The 21835-nt window shown below is 45.1% G+C and overlaps 1 protein-coding gene across 1 annotated transcript in view; it reads left to right on the top strand.

Annotated features, from left to right (window-relative positions):
• Positions 1 to 15318: 15318 nt before the first annotated feature.
• The window catches only part of HACD4 (3-hydroxyacyl-CoA dehydratase 4), a 46071-nt gene continuing 39554 nt past the window's right edge, over positions 15319 to 21835 (top strand). The window contains exons 1-2 of the mRNA XM_073542695.1: positions 15319 to 15559; positions 16432 to 16529. Coding sequence (XP_073398796.1) covers positions 15531 to 15559; positions 16432 to 16529 — 127 coding nt within the window. The 5' untranslated portion in view covers positions 15319 to 15530. The remainder of the gene's footprint in view (positions 15560 to 16431; positions 16530 to 21835) is intronic.

Here is a 21835-nt window from a genome sequence, read left to right on the forward strand (position 1 = left end):
AATGTGTTCATTCTGTGGGATCGCTGCTTCCCACTCAGGCCACACTCTGCTTTGCTCTGCGTTCTAAAGGCTATTGCAATATTCTAATATCTCTGTCTCCTCAGAATCCTCTGCTGGCAGTTCTCGCTCCTGGATCCCTCTGGACACTCCGATTCCTACCCTAGACTGACCAAGGCTCTCCTCTTGGAATCATCCAGTGACCATCGCAGACTGGATCAGGCTTTCTGTTTTTACTCAGACCTTCCAGGACTCTCACCACCTCCTCTATACGGTCTGTATGGGTCGTCCCTCTGGTCCGGGCATCGCGGCATTAAGGTCATCTGGTGTTGCGACGGGGGAGCCCCTGTATAGGGGTACACCTTGCCCGGTGCTCCACTACGTGGTTCTGTGTCGTGGTCCAGAGGGTTCTTTCCTCAGGCACCTTGTCCATTTGTTTGCTATATTTAATAAACATGTTTAGTTTATTTGAAGCTCTTCTCCTGTCTCTTGTGTATCGGGTATACAGCTACCACTGCACCATCAGTGGTCTAGTGGGTCCACTATACATCTTCACGGCCTGTGGGCGTAACACTTCTGTTCCTTTCCCATGCCAGCTGGCTCAGGTCACTGAGGCAGCTGCAGCACTCCGTCCTCCATCCCTCTTCCAGGGATCCTCACTCCTGTCTGAGTGACTTCCTTTCTCTCTCACCCTCTGTCAGACTGACCTGAAATCCTACACCTTCCCTCTCTTTTATATCTAACTACACCCGCCTCCCCAGCACCTCCCGTGTTACGAAGCCAGGGACCACAAAAGGCATTCTATGACCTTTCCAGCATAAATCATGGATGGGTCCCTGCTGAACTATCCTGTGTGTGGGGTGCAGGTGTTGGAATGTGAAAGGGAGTTCCCACCCTACCTGGATGGTGGGGTACCACACCTTAGGAGAAGGTGCAGTACCTCTGTGGTGACTGAAGCCTCAGGGTCGCCACATATGGAATTTTCTGTTCCTCGAATGGTTAATTGTTCAGAACCGCCCCTTCTTCTAGCCTTGGTTAGCAACATGTAACCATTCTCCAGCGTCTCCTGAGCAGCCCACATATGTTTAGCTCAGCTCTTTGCAAAACTAGAGTCGGCATGTGGGCGAAATTTAAAGGAACCGCGGTCCGGGGAGAGAGAAAGAGAGAGAGAGAGAGGTTTTTTTGGCGCTTCCAGATCGGTATTTAGGGTTAATATGCTCGGCAGGGGAAATCTGACGGGCATGTGCACTATAAAAAAGCGGACCGTCGCTGCAAAAAAAGTTGCATCGTCCATCTCTTCCGCCCGGGAGATGCTAAATTTCACGTATCCGTCAAAAAACGGATCTGACGGATGAACATCAGTCAAAATCTGCCGCTAATGAAAGTCTATGGGGGGAAAAAACGGATCTGTCAAAAAATGGGCGGATCCGTTTTTTTCTAAAAGTGGCGGATTATGACTGACGTCAAGAAAACTGAAGTGTGAAATAGGCCTAAGGATAAAGCAATTATGAGTTCTGCATCTGTGTTAGAAGCCATAATGCAGCCCCCCATGATGTTTGCAATACATGCTCAGCTCCTGTGATGTTATTTCACTGCATGTTTGTTATAAGCATTCTCTAGTTATGCATCCTCTGTTCAGTCAGTATAAGGCTGGCAGCCACTAGTTGTGTTGGATATTTCTTTCTCCTTTGCTGCTGTGTATGTTGTATTGCTCAGCTATTGTGTGATGCATGATGACAGCATCCTGTGTCATTGCTACTGTTGTGATAGTACCCAGCATTGCTATTACCTGCCAGTATTTGTGTATTGTATACTGTCTAACTACTGACATGCTGTGTTGTCTGTCTTTTGTAGTTTTTACCTGAATCATCCACATTTTGTACAACAATCTGCTGAATTATCCATCTGTTATCATCTCCCATCGTTATCCATATCATCCCAATAAATAATAGACTTAAGCACCTATACAGTCTTGTTTCTGGGAGAGGATGAAAGGTTAAGTCGTATGCTGGAATCCACACAGCGTCATACGTGGAAGAAGGCAGAACACCGTTTGTAAAAAGTGGAATAAAACGCAATCAAAAAGACGAATGTGAATAAAAATAGTATAACTGAAAACTCCATCTTGTCCTGCAAAAAACAAGCCACTATACAGCTCCATCAGAGGAAAAATAAAAACGTTATAGCTCTCAAAATAACAATGCAAAAATAATAATTTTTTCTATAAAAGTTTTTATTGTGTAAAAGCGCCAAAACGTAAAGAAAGATATAAATGTGGCATTACTGTAATCGTACTGACCCGAAGAATAAAACTGCCTTACCAATTTTACCACACTCAGAATGGAGAAAAAAAATTCCTGAATTGCTGGTTTTTGTTCATTCTGCCTCTACAAAAATCAGAATAGAAAATGATCAAAAAATGTCATGTCCTAATTGCACCCCCCTCCCCCTTTTCCTAAAACCTTACATCTCCCTCCTCACTCCTCCCCTTATTAAAACTTCCAAATCAATAAAAACAGATAAATACAAAAAATGCCATGTGCCCGAAAATGGTACCAATAAAAAAGTCAGCTTGTCTCGCAAAAAACAAACCTTCACATGACTTTGTGGGCCGAAACATGGAAAAATGATCGCTCTCAAAATATGGCGATGCAAAAACTTCATCTTGCAAAAAAAGCGTCTTTTAGTGTGTGACAGAAGCTAAACATAAAAAAGATGTAAAGCTGGTATTGCTGTAATTACACCGACCCGAAGAATAAAGTCACATATTCACTTATACCAAATGAGGAACGGCGTAAAAAATAAAACCAATTCTTCACCTTTTGTGGATTTGTTCATTCGCAGTAAGGCAATCACAATGGTTTTCCCCTACATATGGGGTATCAGCATACTCAGGACAAATTGCACAGCAACTTTTTGGATCCAGTTTCTCCTGTTACCCTTGAGAAAATAAAAAAATTGGGGGCAAAAAGATCATTTTTGTGGAAAAAATATGATTTTTTATTTTCACGATTCTATGTTATAAACTTCTGTGAAGCACTTGGGGGTTCAAAGTGCTCACCACACATCTAGATAATTTCCTCGGGGGGTCTAGTTTCCAAAATGGTGTCACTTGTTGGGGGATTCCACTGTTTAGGCACATCAGGGACTCTCCAAATGCAACATGGCGTGGCGTCTAATCAATCTCAATTCCAGCCAATTTAGCGTTGAAAAAGTCAAACGGCGCTCCTTCCCTTCTAAGATCTGCCATGCGCCCAAACAGTGGTTTACCCCCACATATGGGGTATCAGCATACTCAGGACAAATTGCACAACAACTTTTGGGGTCCAATTTCTCCTGTTACCCTTGAGATAATAAAAAATTTGGGGGAAAATATCATTTTTGTTGAAAAAATATGAATTTTTATTTTCACGATTCTATGTTATAAACTTCTGTGAAGCACTTGGGGGTTCAAAGTGCTCACCACACATCTAGATAATTTCCTCGGGGGGTCTAGTTTCCAAAATGGTGTCACTTGTGGGGGATTCCACTGTTTAGGCACATCAGGGACTCTCCAAATGCAACATGGCGTGGCGTCTAATCAATCTCAATTCCAGCCAATTTAGCGTTGAAAAAGTCAAACGGCGCTCCTTCCCTTCTAAGATCTGCCATGCGCCCAAACAGTGGTTTACCCCCACATATGGGGTATCAGCATACTCAGGACAAATTGCACAACAACTTTTGGGGTCCAATTTCTCCTGTTACCCTTGAGATAATAAAAAATTGGGGGAAAAATATCATTTTTGTTGAAAAAATATGATTTTTTATTTTCACAGCTCTATGTTATTAACTTCTGTGAAGCACTTGGGGTTCAAAGTGCTCACCACACATCTAGATAAGTTCCTTGGGGGGTCTAGTTTCCAAAATGGTGTCACTTGTGGGGGGATTCCACTGTTTAGGCACATCAGGGACTCTCCAAATGCAACATGGCGTGGTGTCTAATCAATCTCAATTCCAGCCAATTTAGCGTTGAAAAAGTCAAACGGCGCTCCTTCCCTTCTAAGATCTGCCATGCGCCCAAACAGTGGTTTACCCCCACATATGGGGTATCAGCATACTCAGGACAAATTGCACAACAACTTTTGGGGTCCAATTTCTCCTGTTACCCTTGAGATAATAAAAAATTTGGGGGAAAATATCATTTTTGTTGAAAAAATATGAATTTTTATTTTCACGATTCTATGTTATAAACTTCTGTGAAGCACTTGGGGGTTCAAAGTGCTCACCACACATCTAGATAATTTCCTCGGGGGGTCTAGTTTCCAAAATGGTGTCACTTGTGGGGGATTCCACTGTTTAGGCACATCAGGGACTCTCCAAATGCAACATGGCGTGGCGTCTAATCAATCTCAATTCCAGCCAATTTAGCGTTGAAAAAGTCAAACGGCGCTCCTTCCCTTCTAAGATCTGCCATGCGCCCAAACAGTGGTTTACCCCCACATATGGGGTATCAGCATACTCAGGACAAATTGCACAACAACTTTTGGGGTCCAATTTCTCCTGTTACCCTTGAGATAATAAAAAATTGGGGGAAAAATATCATTTTTGTTGAAAAAATATGATTTTTTATTTTCACGGCTCTATGTTATTAACTTCTGTGAAGCACTTGGGGTTCAAAGTGCTCACCACACATCTAGATAAGTTCCTTGGGGGGTCTAGTTTCCAAAATGGGGTCACTTATGGAGGTTTCAACTGTTTAGGTACATCAGGGGCTCTCCAAACGCAACAAGGAGTCCGCTCTCGATTCCATCCAATTTTACGTTCAAAACCTCAAATGGTGCTCCTTCCCTTCTGAGTCCTGCCGTGTGCCTAAAGAGTGGTCTTCCTCCACACATGGGGTATCGGTGTACTCAGGAAAAATTTCACAATAAATATTGTGGCTCAATTTCTCCTGATATCCTTGACAAAATAAAAAAATTGTGTCCGAATAAAAAAAATTTTTTTTCAATTCTTGTGAAGCACCTGAAGGGTTAATAAACTTTTTGAATGCGTTTTTGAGCACCTTGAGGGGTGCAGTTTTAGAATGGTGTCACGTTTGGGTATTTTCTGTCATATTGATTCCTCAAAGTGACTTCAAATGTGAGGTGTTTCCTAAAAAATTTTTTTTCAAATCTTGTTGAAAAAATGAGAAATCGCTGGTCAAATTTTAACCCTTATAACTTCCTAACAAAAACGTTATGTTTCAAAACTTGTGCTGATGTAAAGTAGACATGTGGGAAATTACCTATTTTGTGTGACATAACGCTCCGATTCAAGGGCATAAAAATTAAAAGTTTGAAAATTGTGACATTTTCAAAATTTTTGAAAAATGTACATTTTTTTTCACAAATAAACCCAAGAAATTTTGAAGAAATTGTACCACAATCATAATGTACAATATGTCATGAAAAAATAATCTCAGAATCAGTGGGATATCTTGAAGTGTTCCAGAGTTATAACCACATAAAGTGACAATGGTCAGATTTCAAAATTATGGCCTGGTCATAAACCTACAAAGTGGCTTGGTCCTGAAGGGGTTAATACAATTTCTAAGCTCGAGCTAGGTCATAAACAAGCTCTCTCCATGGAGACTCTCAGGAACCTTCTCAGAGCACAACTGGAGGTGAAAGTTTGCTGGACACCTCCCATAGGAGGACGCTCCAAATTAGTCTTAGCAAATTTTTCAAATCTAGGAAAAAAACCTGGAAAGATGCTTGCTAGAGCTTTCAAATCTAAACTGATTCAAAACCACATCCCCTGTATTAAGGGTCCTTGTGACATTTTGGTAAACACCATCCCAGATCTTATTACTCTAAATCTGGGGTCTCAAACTTGGCTGGGTACATGGACCGCATATAGAAAAAATGTGAATTTGAGGGGCCGCATTCTTTGAAGGACAAAGTGACATTTCTACGCCGGCAACATTTTATTTCTGTAGAATGTCTGCCCTTGGATGCACATTCAATTGAAATGTATTGCCACGCAGAGACTCTCTGCACAGTAATACCAATGCAAGCCGCCAGCCAATCAGAGGCCAGCAGCTGACTTCTGCATGCTGGCGCATGACAACAGAGGTGTATCTAGGTTTTCTTCACCTGGGGCAAGAACTCAGTTAGGCACCACCTCCCCCCAAGCACATAAAGGATGTGTACACTTAGTCACGTGCCGATGAGCTGCTTTTCCTAATTCAATGTTCAGTGAAAAACAGAAGCAAGAAGAAAATCTTGTTGTCACATGAACATAAGTATGAAAATCGAATGAGTGAGGCGGCCATGTGATGACTGTTGGAATCTGCAGTGCTGAATCCTGACAGTGAGGATAATACACGCTCTTAGGATTGCTACAGAGCTCCATTGTATAATTAAAGGGCTCGTCCAGGTTTGAGATGAAAATCTGCAGTCAATATAGATGTCTGCAGGCTTCTGAATTCTCACAGTGCATGCACTGCACACTTTTAGGATTTTCCCTTGCACAAGTATGTGATTTGAATACTTCCGGCCACATTCCGACTAGATGTGCCCAGCCTCGCTCAATTCATTTTCATTGAGTGAGGCCACGCATGTATATTCAGCACGTGACCACATGTATGGAAATCACCGGCACCAGAGAATCCTGACAGCATGCAGTATGCACTGTGAGAATTCAGATGTCTGCAGTCACATAGAATGACTGCAGACTTATCAAAAACTTGGGCAACCCCTTTAATGCTCCTAACATAAATACAAATATAAGAATTAGTATCACAAAAAATTTTACATCCAGGTACCTTATAGATGACGTTGTTTCTGGAGTCGTTCTCTTTCTTTTCTTCTTCATCTTCTCCAGACTCCATGAGTTTTCACATCCACAGCCTTACTCTTCACACTTCCATCTTCTCCGGTCTTGTGCAGCACATCCCCACATGACGCCCTTAAAGATAGCAGCGTCATTATAATGCTCCCAAAAAAAAAATATTTGCCCTTCGCTGAGCCCCTGAATAAATGATTGCCCCTCACTATATTGTTTACAAAAATATGATGCCACGCTGCCCCTCTTAAGGTACATGCTTTCCACACTGCTACCTCCTTTCCATTCTGGGCCCCCTCTTCACACTGTTCTGTCTCACTGAGTCACCCCTATAGGGCCCAGTCTCTAAACTGTGCCCCCTCATCACCCCCTTAGTATACTGTCACCTCCTGGCTGTGCTCTTACACTGTTCCCCCATGCTACACTATCCACACTACTCAGTCTCTATTTTGTGCCCACTCACATTTTTCCCCTTGTCTCCTCACACATTTCCCCCTCCCTCCTCATACATTTACCCTCTCACTTTTCATAATGCCTCCTCACCCATCTCTCCGACTCTCCATACTGTGTCCGCACCCATCCCATCACCCCATACTGTGTCCTCATGCATTTTCCCCTCACTCCTCATACTGTGTCTGCACATATACCACCCCTCACCATACTCTGTCTGCACCCTTCCCCCATACATGCCCCCATCTCATACCTTATTCCTTCCACCTGTAACTTCCTTGCTTCCCAAATGTGTGTCCTAAAATCATACCCCTTTACACAAAATCTCACCCAGCCCCATAACACTAAAAAACCCATCACAGTAAATCTCCCCACACAGTAAATACCCCTCTCACACATACAGTGAATACCCCACATACACACAGTAAATACCCCTCACACATACAGTAAATATCCCCCTCACACACAGTAAATACTCCCCACACAGTAAATACCCCCCTCCACACATGCAGTTTATAACCCCTACACACACTAACACACAGTAAATACCCTCCTCCACACACACATTAATTACCCCACACACAGCAAATACCGCTCCACACACACAACACATACAGCAAATACCCCCCACACAGGAAATACCCCACACACACAATAAACCACCCCCAAGTAAATCCTCTGCATCTTCCGTGTCTTCAGCTCCACTAACATGGAGCACTTACCACCCATCTGCGCCCCTACTACTCCAGGGTGGTGTCTGGCTGTGGCTGCTGATCCCACTGGGGAACAAAACACTATGTGTAGTGTGGACAAGTACAGACAGGCATGAATGATACAAAGACAGGCACAGCTGGTACTCTGGGCAGACAAGCGGGCACGGCTGAGACACTGGTAGGCAGGCGGGCACGGCTGGCACTCTGGCAGGCAGGCGGGCACCGCTGGCAATCTGGTAGGACAGGGGGGCATGACAGGAAAATAGACAGGCATGAGTGGGATACAGGAAAGGGAGGAGCTGGGACTGAATAGGGAAGAACAGAGACATGGACTGGAATGAGAGGTTAATGGAAACATGTAGGAACCTGTTCAGACTGGAGAAGTGGGGACGGACTCGGGAAGGACAGAAACACGGACAGGTAAGAGTAGTGTGTGGGGACAGGTAGTGACCTGTTCAGACTGGAGGAGCGGCGAGCAGAACAGAGATGCTGGTTTCAAATGCAGCGAGCTGAACCACAAGGAGAGCAGAGCAAAAGGCAGAACCACAGGAGGGCGGAGCAAAAGGCAGAACCGCAGGAGCGCGGAGCAAAAGGCAGAACTGCAGGAGCATGGAAGCAAAAGGCAGAACCGCAGGAGCGCGGAGCAAAAGGCAGAACCGCAGGAGCGCGAAGCAGGATGGAACCGCAGGTGTGCGGAGCAAGTGCAGTGCAAAGAACTGCAAGTAGGCAGAGCAGGTGCAGACAGAGAGGGTACAAGGATAGACACAGCAGGGAAAGGAGCCACAGATAAGGAGTCCAACAGACAGAGGTAAGGACTGAGTACAGACAAGGTCAGGTATAGGAACAGGATAAGATGCAGGAATAGAACACAATACATACTGGGACGGACACAGAGACAAATACAGGACAAGGACACATGCCTGAGTATGCAGCCCTCAGGAAGGCGGAAACAAAGACACAAAGCGCACAGAAACAGATCTGGGTATGCAGCCCCCAGAGAAGGCAGAAATAGGACAGGACCTGGCACCTCAGCAGCAAGACACTGACTGAGGGGAATAGTTGCTCAGGCATCCTCCTATGGGCGAGGATGCCTTAAATACCAGAGACCTCTTGGCAATTGGCTGGGGACACCTTAGGAAGGTGCACACTGACTCTATAAGAACCAGAGAGTGCCAGCTACGCCCCCCAATGCACACAGCCAGGAAGTATGCAGAGAGCAGGCAGGAGGCAAGAGGGAAACAGCATGGAGCAGGCAGCAGACAGAACTCACAGCATGGCCTGGAGTAGTGAGTAAGGCTGGTGGCGGATGGAAGGCCATGCAGTGATGCCGGCAGGGTTATTACAAATACCCTCATACATACCGCTCTCACAATAAATATACCCACTCACACAGTAATACTCCCCACACAGTAAATACCCACACACAAAATAATACCCCACCACACACAACGTAAATACTACCAACATAGTAAATACCACACAGACACAGTAATACCACCACACACAGTAATACCCCACACACACACAGCAAATAGCCCTCCCACAGTAAATACCACACACACAGTAATAACTACACACAGTAATACCCAGCCACACAGTAAATACCACACACACAGTAATCAAACACACCCAATCTTCAGTGTTTTTAGCTCCACTAACATGGAGCCTTACCTCCAATGTGTGCCTCTCTGATTACTGAGAGCCAGCGCACTGCAGCTCTTCTGTGCCGGCTGTAAGCTTGACAGCTGGCACAGAGAACTGCCGACTCCCAGTACGGGGTGGCGGCCATTTAGCTGATATAAAACACTGCCGTGAGTGGCCCCCTGGACCAGGCAGGGATTGTCAGGGGTTGACAACCAGCCTTGCTAAAGCTTACAGCTGAAGGATGATATTCCCAGGCTGGTAAGAGGTCATTGGTATAGGCCCCCTGCAGCCTAAAAATAACAGCTCATAGTTGCCCAGTAAAGGCACATCTATTAGATGCACCAATTCTGGTGCTTTGCCCGGCTTTTCCCGCTTGCTCTGTAGCGTTAGCAAGTGGGGTGATAGTTGGAGGGGTTGATGTCACCTTTGTACTGTCAGGTGACATCAAGCCCCAAGCTTAGTAATGGAGAGGCATCAATAAGACGCCCCCATTACTAACCCCATAGTCACATTGTAAGAAAACACCGACACCCAGAATAAAGTCTTTTAATTGCAAAAATGACACAGATTCCTTTAATAATCTCATTTAGACCATACTTACAACCTCGCCTAATTCCACCGAAGATCTCGAACTCCTGTAATAAAAATAAAATTAAAAAACAACAATATACCATACCTGTTGGTCTTTCTGTCCTATGCCGTAATCCATGTCTGGGGGCTAAATAGCTTTCAACTAGGGTGGCACGGTGGCTCAGTATTTAGCACTGAAGTCTTGCAGGGCTGGGGTCCTGGGTTCAAATCCCACCAAGGACATCTGCAAGAAGCTTGTATGTTCTCCCCCTCTTTGCGTGGGTTTCCTCTGGGTACTCGGGTTTTCTCCCACATTCCAAACACATACTGATAGGGTTTCTAGATTGTGACCCCCATTGGGGACAGTGCCAAAAATGTCTGTAAAGCATTGTAGAATTAATACTGCTATATAAATGAGTAAAATAAATAAACCTGGACGGTGCCAAAATGGGCAGCACGGTGGCTCAGTGGATAGCATTGCAGCCTTGCAGCACTGGAGTCCTGAGTTTGAATCCCACCAAGGACAACATCTGCAAGGAGTTTGTATGTTCTCCCCGTGTTTGTGTGGGTTTCTCCAGGTACTCCAGTTTCCGCCCACATTTCATAGGGAATTTAGATTGTGAGCCCCATCGGAGACAGTGATGTGCGCAAAACTGTAAAGCACTGCGGAATATGTTAGTGCTTTATAAAAATAAAGATTATTAATATAAGATGCGACCACCCTGGCTGAAAACCACTGGTGAATGATTTTCATGGTGATCTGCTGTGAAGACACTGACCTTGAACTGCGGTGACCTCATCACTGACATTTTCCCACAGTCCTGAGGTCACCGTAGTTCAGGTTGGCTGGGAACGCAGCCTAAGTGACGGGCAGTAACCGCGATGATGTCTAATAGATGTGCCTTTTCTGGGCAGCTGTGGGCTGCTGTTTTTAGGCTGGGGGGGCCAATATCCATGGCCCCTTACCAGCCTGAGAATACCAGCCCCCAACTGTGAGCTTTAGCAAGGCTGGTTGTCAAAAATATGGGGGACCCATGCCATTTTATTAACTATTTATTTAAATAATTTAAAAAAACAGCATGGGGACCCTTCTATTCTTGATAACCAACCTTGCTGAAGCTGACAGGTGAGGGTTGCAGCCCCCAGCTGTGAGATTTGCCTGGTTGGTTAAAGAAAATAGGGGGCAACCTACGAAGGGTTTTTCATTCATTTATATCGCAGGCGGTGGGGGAAGAATACCCTGATCATCTGCTCCTGCCATCACTGTTATTAGCAGCAGCAGGTGTCGGATGATGGGAGTAGTAGTCCCAAAAGCACCCTCCTGCTGTCATCATTCTGACTTTAATATAACTCTCAAATTCTCTTCTGCTTGTACCGATCGCCCGCAGAGCAGGGGAGAATGATGAGAGCCATCTTCAGCACCCAGCGCCGGGGAACAGCGCTTACAGTAGCACTTCATCCCCGGTGTCGATGCGTGTCACACGGATGACATTGATGTGTGTTTTCCGTACGCACATGTGCGGGACGTTTTGCCGCCCGTGCCGAAGGTAAAAAACAGACATGTCTCTGTGTGGTGCACACGGACACACGGTCCATGGAAACACATTGACATGTGCTCAGACCCATTCATTTGAAAGGGTCTACATGTGTCAGTGTCTCCGGTACGTGTGAAAACTGTTACCACACATACTGGAGACAGGGATGGATGTGTGAAAGAGGCCTAACAGACTAAACCCTCATTTACCCACCCTGATCTACCTGTATCAGGTTGGTTTTATACCGGGAAGAGAAGCGTGGGATAATACCTTAACCCCTTCACGACCAGAGGTGTTTCCGTTTCTGTGTTTTTGTTTTTTGCACCCCTTCTTCCCAGATCCATAACTTTTTCATTTTTCTGTCAAAATGGCCATGTTAGGGCTTGTTTTTTGTGAGGCAAGTTGTATTTTTGAACAACACCATTGGTTTTAACATACTGTGTACTGGAAAACGACAAAAAAATTTCAAGTCCAGTGAAATTGCAAATTACCATGTTCACTAAATCATAAAAGTACCCTGCCATTGTGATTCTCCAGGTCATTCTGAGTTCATAGATACCAAACATGTATAGATAGTTTTTTATTTATATGATGGAAAAAAATCTAAAGTTTGGTAAAAAAAAAATATTTTTTATTTTTCGTGATCTGGGGCTGGGTGGGTGAGGGCTTATTTTTTGCGCGTCAAGCTGACATTTTTATTTATACCATTTTGGTGTAGATACGATCTTTTGATCGCCCGTTATTGCATTTTATTGCAATGTAGCAGCGACCAAAAAATGTAATTCTGACGTTTTGAATTTTTTTCTCGTTGCGCAGTTTAGCAATCGGATTAATTTTTTTTTATATTGATAGATCGTGATTCTGAACACTGCAAAAACTAAATATGTGTATCTTTTTATTATTGTTATATTTTGAAAGGGGCGAAAAGGAGGTGATTTGAACTTTAATGTTTTCATACTTTTAATATTTTTAAAAGCTTTTTTTTTTTTACTTTTTGCTTGCAGTACTCTGATCTCCTCTCCTACACACAGGTCATCAGATGATCAGATCGCCTGTATGTAGCAGAAATTCTCTCTTGTTATGAATGCTGACCACACGGTGGTGCTCATAGCAATCTGGCAATGACAACCATAGAGGTCTGCTGGAGACCTCTAGTTGTCATACTAACCCATCGGTGACCCACGATCATGTGATGGGGTTACTGATGGATGTATTTATGACGCACGTCCGATAAGCGTGAGTTAAATGCTGCTGTCAGAGGCATTTAAGTAGTTAACAGCCGTGGGTGGATTGCTATTCCACCCGCGGCTGTTGCGGGCAAATGTCTGCTGTACAGATCAGCTGATGCGGGCTCCGGGGGAGTCCGGCATCACTGTACTATTATACCCAATGTCGGAAAGGAGTTAAAAACATTAGATATTATTGATGATGCTAATACTCATAAAATTCCCCTTATGATCTTTTCACTTCATGCCGAGAAAGCCTTGGATAGAATTTCCTCGTCTTCACTATCTCAATCTCTAAAACACATTGGATTGGGCCCATCTTTTGTGTTTAAAATTCTTGCCCTATACAATTTCCCTTCTGCTAGGCTAAAAATTAGTGGCTCACTCTCAGAACCCTTTTCCATAAAAAATGGGACTAGACAGGGTTGCCCTTTATCTACATTCCTATACCTATTAATCCCTTCCCAACCTTTGCTGTACTAGTACTGCTCTGTGGGAACTGCATTTCCATCCAGAGTAGTACTAGTATGGCAGCATGATCAACGCGGCCTCACGCTGAGCGTATGTATGTGACAGCTGTCACCCCGCAGCAACGCCCGCAATCGGTGCTAGCACCGATCGTGGGCATTTAACCCCTCTGAGGTCAGTACTGACAGCGGCATAGAGAACAATCACGCAGGGAGGGGGCTCCCTGTGCTCTCCCACCGGAACAACGCGGTGCCCAGAGATAGGAATTATTGCCAAGTAGGGTCAGAGCCGGATGGTCATGTCAAAAAGAAAATCAGGATCCGTAAGAATAGTAAAAAGAAAGCTGGGGTCAAAACAAGAATATCATGTCATTGCTGCACCACTGTTCCCATACTCTGTTGAAGATTTTTCAATAAAGTTCCGAATCCTGACCGGTGAGTGCCATTCATTTTTCTACGTATGTTGGCTAAAAACAAGAATATACTACATCAAACAGGAACAGAAGATGCACACCTATCTAGGGAAACACTAAGCTATACCTGGCAGCTTCCATCAAAAAGCTGGAAGCATTATCAGGGGGTGGTGCTCTCCAATTGGCTGGAGCAGGGAGCTGATAAATTTAACTGGAAGCACACTTCTATACTGCCAGACTGGAGGGAACTACAGGTCCCAGCCACTCTTCCCTTAGTGGCTGGACAGAGCCCGCAGTCCAGAGCTTCTGGTTCTGACATCTATTCTATCACCAGTGCCGTCCAGTGGAGCTGTGACAGAAACAAGGCCAAGCAACTCAACGGTGCACCAAACACGGGAATTGGGATGTAGAAAAGTGGCAGCAGGTAATCTGGATTGGAGAGTCAAATGTGACATATTTGTCAGTAACAAAAGGCAGTTTGTTCATTGAAGGCCTGGACAGCAGTACAGTAATGAATGTTTGCAGGTAACAGTGAGCATGGTCATGATTAATGATGTCCTGAATGCTGCCAAACACAGACAGATACTTATCCATAGGGAAACACCATCAGGGATGTGTCCTAATTTATTCTGCAGCAGAACAACGACCCTAAAACATACAGTCAGTGGAATTAAGAACTATCTTCATCATTCAGAAGAACAAGGAGCCCTGCACGTGATGATATGATGATATGGCCCCAACAGAACCCTGATCTCAACATCATCAATTCTGTCTAAGATTAAAGGAAGAGACAGACGTTCTTTCAAAACCTGTGTACGGCAGTGTGCACACGATGCAGATTTGCAGCGGATCCGCAGCGGATTTTACCGCGCAGAAACGTTGCATATCCGCATTGTGATGTACAGTAGCCTTAAAATGAATGGAAAAAAAAACTGCTGTGCAGACGCTGCGGATTTTCCCGCGGTACAAAATCCGCAGCATGTTACTTCTTTTGTGTGGTTTTCCATCTCCCCTGTCACCAAATCCGCAGGGGGAAAACCGCACAAAAACCGCAAGAAAACCGCAAGAAAACCGCATGAAAAATGGAAGAAATCCGCAGGAAAAATTCAGGTCATTTGACCTGCGGATTTCTTCCATTCTGCGCGGAAAAATCCGCAGGGCCAAAAAGTACGTCTGCACTCAGCCTACAAATGTAGCTAAAAGAATTGATGCTTTGCTGTTGCCTTGAAGACAAATTGTGGTCACACCAAATGTTAATCTGATTTGGATTTCTCTTTTGCTCAGACACCATTTTAATTAAAAGTTTTTCTTTTAGGGGAAGAGATGATCCTGTTGTTTCTGTTGCATCCAGCCTCCGTAGTCCTATTTGCATTGCTGACCCTGTAAAAGTTTCCTGTTAAAGAAACAATAAAGTCACTTCTTTGAACATTAGTACAAATTACAAAAAAAAGGGAAAGGAAAGTAGGAGGAAGCTGAACATTGATGGGCGTCTCTTCCTCCACCCAGTCACTGGCAGTACAGTGAAGCTTTGCACACATTACTCTTAGGAGGATACATCTCTGAAATTTTGCTTTAACATTACAAAGCAATGGAGGTGGCGTCTGGTATTCCTAGGATGTGAAGCGGGTGCGCTGCTAAAGAAATCCTATTTGCACTCTGCGTAACTTGGAAGTGAGACCTCAGGGGACAGAGCACCTCTTCACAAGAAGCCATGGAGAACAGTTGGCATCCTGTTAGTAGGTACGCCTGTATAACCTTCTCTTTGTTGCAGCTGTAAATAATGGAAAGTGTTATTATTTCTAGTTTCTCATTTAGAAATGTGATTCAAGGAGTTCTAGGTTTCTATCCAATGTGGCCTAGATTAACGGATCTTGAAAACAAGAAATAGCTGCAGCTCAAAGGCACTTTGCCAAAATTGCTTGGAAAGCAATGTTCAGGATCACTTCCTAGAAGAGGCGTTGTTGTACATGTGAACCTGTAACAATGTGCACATTATGGAATATGTTTTATCGGATCATCTTTGTAACCTAAAGATTATCGTGTAAGGCATTACTTCCCAACCTAGTTTTCACACAGGACAAAATGTCCCCCCTCCCCATTGATCCCTATACATTAGATTGTTGCTGCTGCTTTCTTCTGGAGAAGCCCTCAGCAAGTTCCTAAGATCAGCATGGTGGCTCGTGAACATTACTTCGGCTTCACCTATGAGGATCTTTTGCATATCTTGGAATATGTCTCTAATTGCACTATGTCCTCATGTATGCAAGATCCAGGGGCATAAAACTGCCGACCTTCACCGGATTAAGTCAGCAAGTGGTTAAAACAGAAAGAATATGGAGTAAATGACTTTTGCCTGTTCCATGTTGTGCTCAGATCAAGGACACTTAGAGGCACAATACTAGTGCCAAATGACTTTAGTGGTGGCTATGATGGGATGGGAAGACGTTCCCAGGTGGCACATGCCAATCCTTGCAGTAGTTGTGAGTTTTGGGCCAGACGTATTTCTTGACATGAATAAAGGAGACTGACAATCCCGATCAGCCAATTTATTGAATCCATAATTCACAGAATCCAGAATCTATAACTGTTGTTTTCTGTCTTTGCGAGCCCAGGATGAAGACCTATCTTTCCGTTTATTACCTGATACAATTCTGTGGCCATTCCTGGATTTTCACCAATATGACAGCCAGGCTGGTTTTCTTTGGAAAAGGTATTTAAAGTTCTAATCAAGTGATATCAGAAATACGTCCATTAAAATGTTTTATTTGCCATCACATCCTCCAATGTAGGATGAGCAGATTAACTCTTTATAATCTGAGACAATACGAACACATACCGATCATATCAGTCTGGATGGAAGGATTTTCACAATATAATTGGTTTTGTAGCAAAGTCTTATTGTGTAAGGGGTCCAGGGTATTCTGTAGCATGTAGCTCAGATTGGAGGAACCTCTGCTTACAAACATACTGGAGATATATCTAAAATGAGGAATAACCTCATAGGGTTGTATGTACATAATTCTCTACACGTGTTCCCTGAGAGCTACATAACACATACTGTAACTCCTAACAAGGGGCTGGCTGGCAAATCTTAGCAGCCTGGGAGCCAAGAATACGGCAGTGGCCCACGACTTGCTTAATTCAGGCTGCATTAAACAGCAGAGGCAGAAAGGCATTAAAAAACGATGATTGTTCAATTATGTATCTAGGATTGTACATAACATTCATATTTGGAAAAATACACAAAAATGTATTCAAAGGCTCTGTAGAAACTGAACCATCAATAATGCTTAACTTAAACTATCTTTTTCCCAGGTATATGGTTTCATAGTAGTACAGTATATGCTGTGATTTACCATGCATATACCTGGTATAAAGAGGGCAAGATATAAGCATGGGTGTGCCATGTCCGACCATCACAGTCAGTGGCCCAACAGTGCCTCTAAATGTCTCACTGGTACTTTTACAAATGCACAGTCAAAGCCAGACCATAATATCTTCTATTTTAGGAACAGACAGGTGGTATAAGGCCATGTTCACACGCTCAGTATTTGGTCAGTATTTTACCTCAGTATCTGTAAGCAGAAACCAGGAGTGGGTGATAAATACAGAAGTGGTGACTAGTGTTGAGCATTCCGATACCGCAAGTATCGGGTATCGGCCGATATTCACGGTATCGGAATTCCGATACTGAGTTCCGATACTTTTAGCATATCGAATACCGGAATCGGAAGTTCCCATAATGCTATGAGCCAGTTTGATTTTATTCAGCCAATGACAATCCTCAGAAGTGTGGGCACATCCTGTTAGGCATGTAGGCATGTTAAGTAATGGCATGGCTGTGATTGGCTGCTGAAATGATGTCATGATGCACTATAAAAGCTGCCGCCATTTCGGGTTCACTCTGCTGTGAATTCAGTTAGGGACAGGCTGCTGTTCAAGACTCTGAGGGACAGTTAGAGATAGCAATTTTCCAAATCATATTGTGCTTTACCCAGGCTACATAATAAACCACTGTAGATTTCTTTTGCCTTGTAGCAGTGTTCACAGCTGTCTGCAAGGTCTGTGTGAGTGCAGCTCACGCTGTGTTGTGTGTCCTGCAGCCACGTCTGGTTGTAGGCCGCTCAGCGTGTGTCACTGCCTCATACATATTTTTCTTTTTTTGCTGCTCATTTTTCATTCTCCTATTAGTGTGCATCCATCCATATCCATCTACATTGGTTGGTTGCAAACACTATAGGAGTAGACAGCGGAGCCTCTCTGCAGCCTTTCAGTGCTAGTGCCCAATTTTCTGCACTGTTCACGGCTGTCTGAGATGTCTCTGTGTGTGAGTGCAGCTCACGCTGTAGTGTCCTGCAGCTACATCTGGTTGTAGGCCGCTCAGCGTGCGTCACTGCCTCACAAATATTTTTCTTTGATTGCAGCTCATTTTTCATTCTTCTATTAGTGTGCATCCATCCGTATCCATATACGTTGGTTGGTTGCAAACACTATAGGAGTAGACAGCGGAGCCTTTCTGCAGCCTTTCAGTGCTAGTGCCCACTTATCTGCACTGTTCACGGCTGTCTGAGAGGTCTCTGTGTGTGAGTGCAGCTACAGTGTGTCCTACAGCTACGTCTGGTTGTAGGCCGCTCAGCGTGCGTCACTGCCTCATACATATTTTTGTTTTATTGCAGCTCATTTTTCATTCTCCTATTAGTGTGCATCCATCCGTATCCATCTACATTGGTTGGTTGCAAACACTATATAGGAGTAGATAGAGGAGCCTTTTTTCTGGCTTGTGCCCTTCAGCCGCAGCCAGATTAGTATTACCCTATTTTTTGGAGCCTCATCTTTTGCATTGTAGGTTACCTTTCTGCATTGTAATAGCTCCAAAAAGTTTGTGATACTATCGCTTTCAAATCTTTGGTCACATCCTTTTTGTTTTTATGAAAAAAACAAAACAAAATAAAGTTCACCAAACACTCCATTTGACAGTTGTGTAGGCCACATTAGCTCATATTAAAGTGTAGTCCACACACTTTATAAAATTAGTGTTTCTTATACCTGTTAGCAGCTGTTCAGGAATAAGCACACTAAGCCCCCCCCTTGTACTTTTCTGCCTATCTTTATCAATCTACCAAGATGAAGAAGGCAGGGAGTAAGGCACGTGGGCGTGGAGTTTTAGCAGGGAGAGGATGTGGGGATTCTGCAGGGAGAGGACGTGGGGATTCTGTGCCTGCTGCAGGCACCAGTGAGTCAGCATCCCCCAGTTTTACCAGGCAATAGTCCTTCATGCGCAGCTTTGTAGGACCTCACCGTACCCCACTGCTGCGGGAGGAACAAATTGAAGCCGTTGTCGGATGGATGGCAGCTAACACATCGACTTCAATGACTTCCATGTCCTCTCAGGGCCAGAGCACTGAAGACCAACCATCTGTCTCTTCACCACCTGCCAAATTGCCCAGGCAGTCATAGAGCCCTGGACAGGAGCCATCACAGTCTCTACTTCTGTTCTCTGAATCTGTTGGCTTGGAAAGAGGGGGCCAGCCAAGCAGCATTCAAGAATGTGAAGAAGAGGCGCAACTGCTTTGTTCCTCTGAATCTGAAGAGGCGGGTGGGCCAGTGCCTATGGTCAGCACACCTCAGTATGCATCAGATGATGACGAGACTCAGGTGCCACTTTCTGGTGCGTACGGTGCTGGCGAGACTACCCAGTAGAAGCAGGTGTTTGAAGAGGGGAGTGTAGATGATGAGGTCCTTGACCCATCATGGCGTGAGGAACAGGAAGGTGGTGGGAGCAGCTCTGAGGAAGAAATTCCCCGAAAAGCCAAAACAGGAGGGAGAGGGAGGGGGCAGACTTGGTTGCCTGTAGCCTCCACTTTGACACCCGTTAGGAGCATTCCTCTTCCAAAAGCCAAAACGGGCGCTCCCAAGACTTGCAGTGCATGGTCCTTTTTTGACACAGTTGCAGATGACATTTGCTTTGTCAAATGCAAGCTGTGTCATCAGAAAGTCAAAAGAGGGAAAAGTGTCAGCAACCTCAATACCACAAATATGTGGAAACATGTGCGGACCAAGCACGTGGTGGAGTTACAGAGACACACTGAAGACGTAGGCCAACCTACAGCACCACCTATCACCTCTTCAGCTCATGTTGTAGCTTCTTCCTCCAGCTCACACACAGCTGGTTCGGCTTCCTCACAGGATCATCATGGAAGAACCTCTGGCACTGTTGTCCAGAGACCCAGTGACAGTCCCAGTGGCGTATCTGGGGGGGGCAGCCGGGGCAGTTGCCCCGGGCGCAGCCAGCAGGGGGGCGCAGTCGGGCCACCTAATGGAGCGGTCCGCAGTGTCCTCCCTGGCACTGCGTTCTGCCGCCCCCCGCCTGAGAGTCGGCGGTTCTCTGTGACGGCTGTCAAGCTGACAGCCGGCGCAGAGAAGGAGGCCGTGCCGGCTCCCAGGGAGCAATTGTACTGGCATCTATACAGACGCCTGTACAATTGAAGCTCTGTTGAAGCTCTGACCGCCGAGCCAGAGCGACGTCAGCAGCGTGATCAGGTCATGTGATCACGCTGCTGACGTCACTCCCCGGCGCCCAAAGCAAACGCTGGTGGTAAGTGTGCTCCTCTGTGGAGCTGAAGAACCACCGAAGATGGGAGATGGGGAGTTAATGAGTGGAGATGGGGGAGATTTGTAGAGGGGATGGCGGTTAATGTGTGGGGGTATTTAGAGTGGGGAAGGGGGTTAATGAGTGGGGATGGGGGTTAATGTGTGTGGGGGTTAATGAGTGGGGATGCCATGATGTTAATGTGTGGGGGAATTTGGAGTGGAGATGGGGGTTATTTAATGTGATGGGGGTTAATGAGTGGGGATTGGGTTAATGTGTGCGGGGGTTAATGAATGGGGATGGGGATTAATGTGTGGGGGCGTTAATGAGTGGGGATGGGGGTTAATGTGTGTGGGGGTTAATGAATGGGGATGGGGGTTAATGTGTGGGGGTATTTGGAGTGGGGATGGGGGTTAATGAGTGGGGATGGGGGTTAATGTGTGTGGGGGTTAATGAGTGGGGATGCCATGCTGTTAATGTGTGGGGGGATTTGGAGTGGAGATGGGGGTTATTTAATGTGATGGGGGTTAATGAGTGGGGATTGGGTTAATGTGTGCAGTGGTTAATGAGTGGGGATGGGGATTAATGTGTGGGGGCGTTAATGAGTGGGGATGGGGGTTAATGTGTGTGGGGGTTAATGAATGGGGATGGGGGTTAATGTGTGGGGGTATTTGGAGTGCAGATGGTTATTTAATGTGTGGGGGGATTTGGAGTGGTGATGGGGTTAATGAGTGGGGATTGGGTTAATGTGTGCGGGGGTTAATGAATGGGGGTTAATGTATGGGGGCGTTAATGAGTGGGGTTGGGGTTAATGTGTGGGGGTATTTGGAGTGCTGATGGGGGTTAATGAGTGGGGATTGGGTTAATGTGTGGGGGGATTTGGAGTGGGGATGGGGGGTTATTTAATGTGTGGGGGGATTTGGAATGGGGATGGGGGGATTTAATGTGTGGGGAGATTTGAGGACACAAAATAAAGAGTATGTATGAGGAAACAGTATGGGGAATTGGTGCAGACAGTATGGGGAGCGAATGGGTTAATGTATGTGTGCAGACACAGTATGGGGAGTCGGGGGTATGTGTGAGCAGACAGTATAGAGAGTGAGGGGGTAAATATATGAGGAGACAGTATGGTGAACAGGTGGGATGATAGAGGAGACCGTATGAGGAGGGAGGGGGAATAGTGTGAGGTGACAGTATATTGCAGATATTTTTATTTAGGGGCATTATAATGACACTTCTATCTTTAAGGGCGTCGTGTGGAGATTTGCTGCAGAAGACCGGAGAAGATGGAAGTCTGCAGAGACGAGATGTGGATGAGAAAACTCATCATGGGGTCTAGAAGAAAAGGTGACTGACTCTAGAGACGACGTCATCTATAAGGTACCTGGATGTAAATGTTATTTGTGATACTGACTAATTCTCATGTT

This window comes from Dendrobates tinctorius, unplaced genomic scaffold (genome assembly GCF_039654945.1).
Source record: "Dendrobates tinctorius isolate UK_male_01 unplaced genomic scaffold, ASM3965494v1 ptg000128l, whole genome shotgun sequence".
NCBI lineage: Eukaryota > Metazoa > Chordata > Amphibia > Anura > Dendrobatidae > Dendrobates > Dendrobates tinctorius.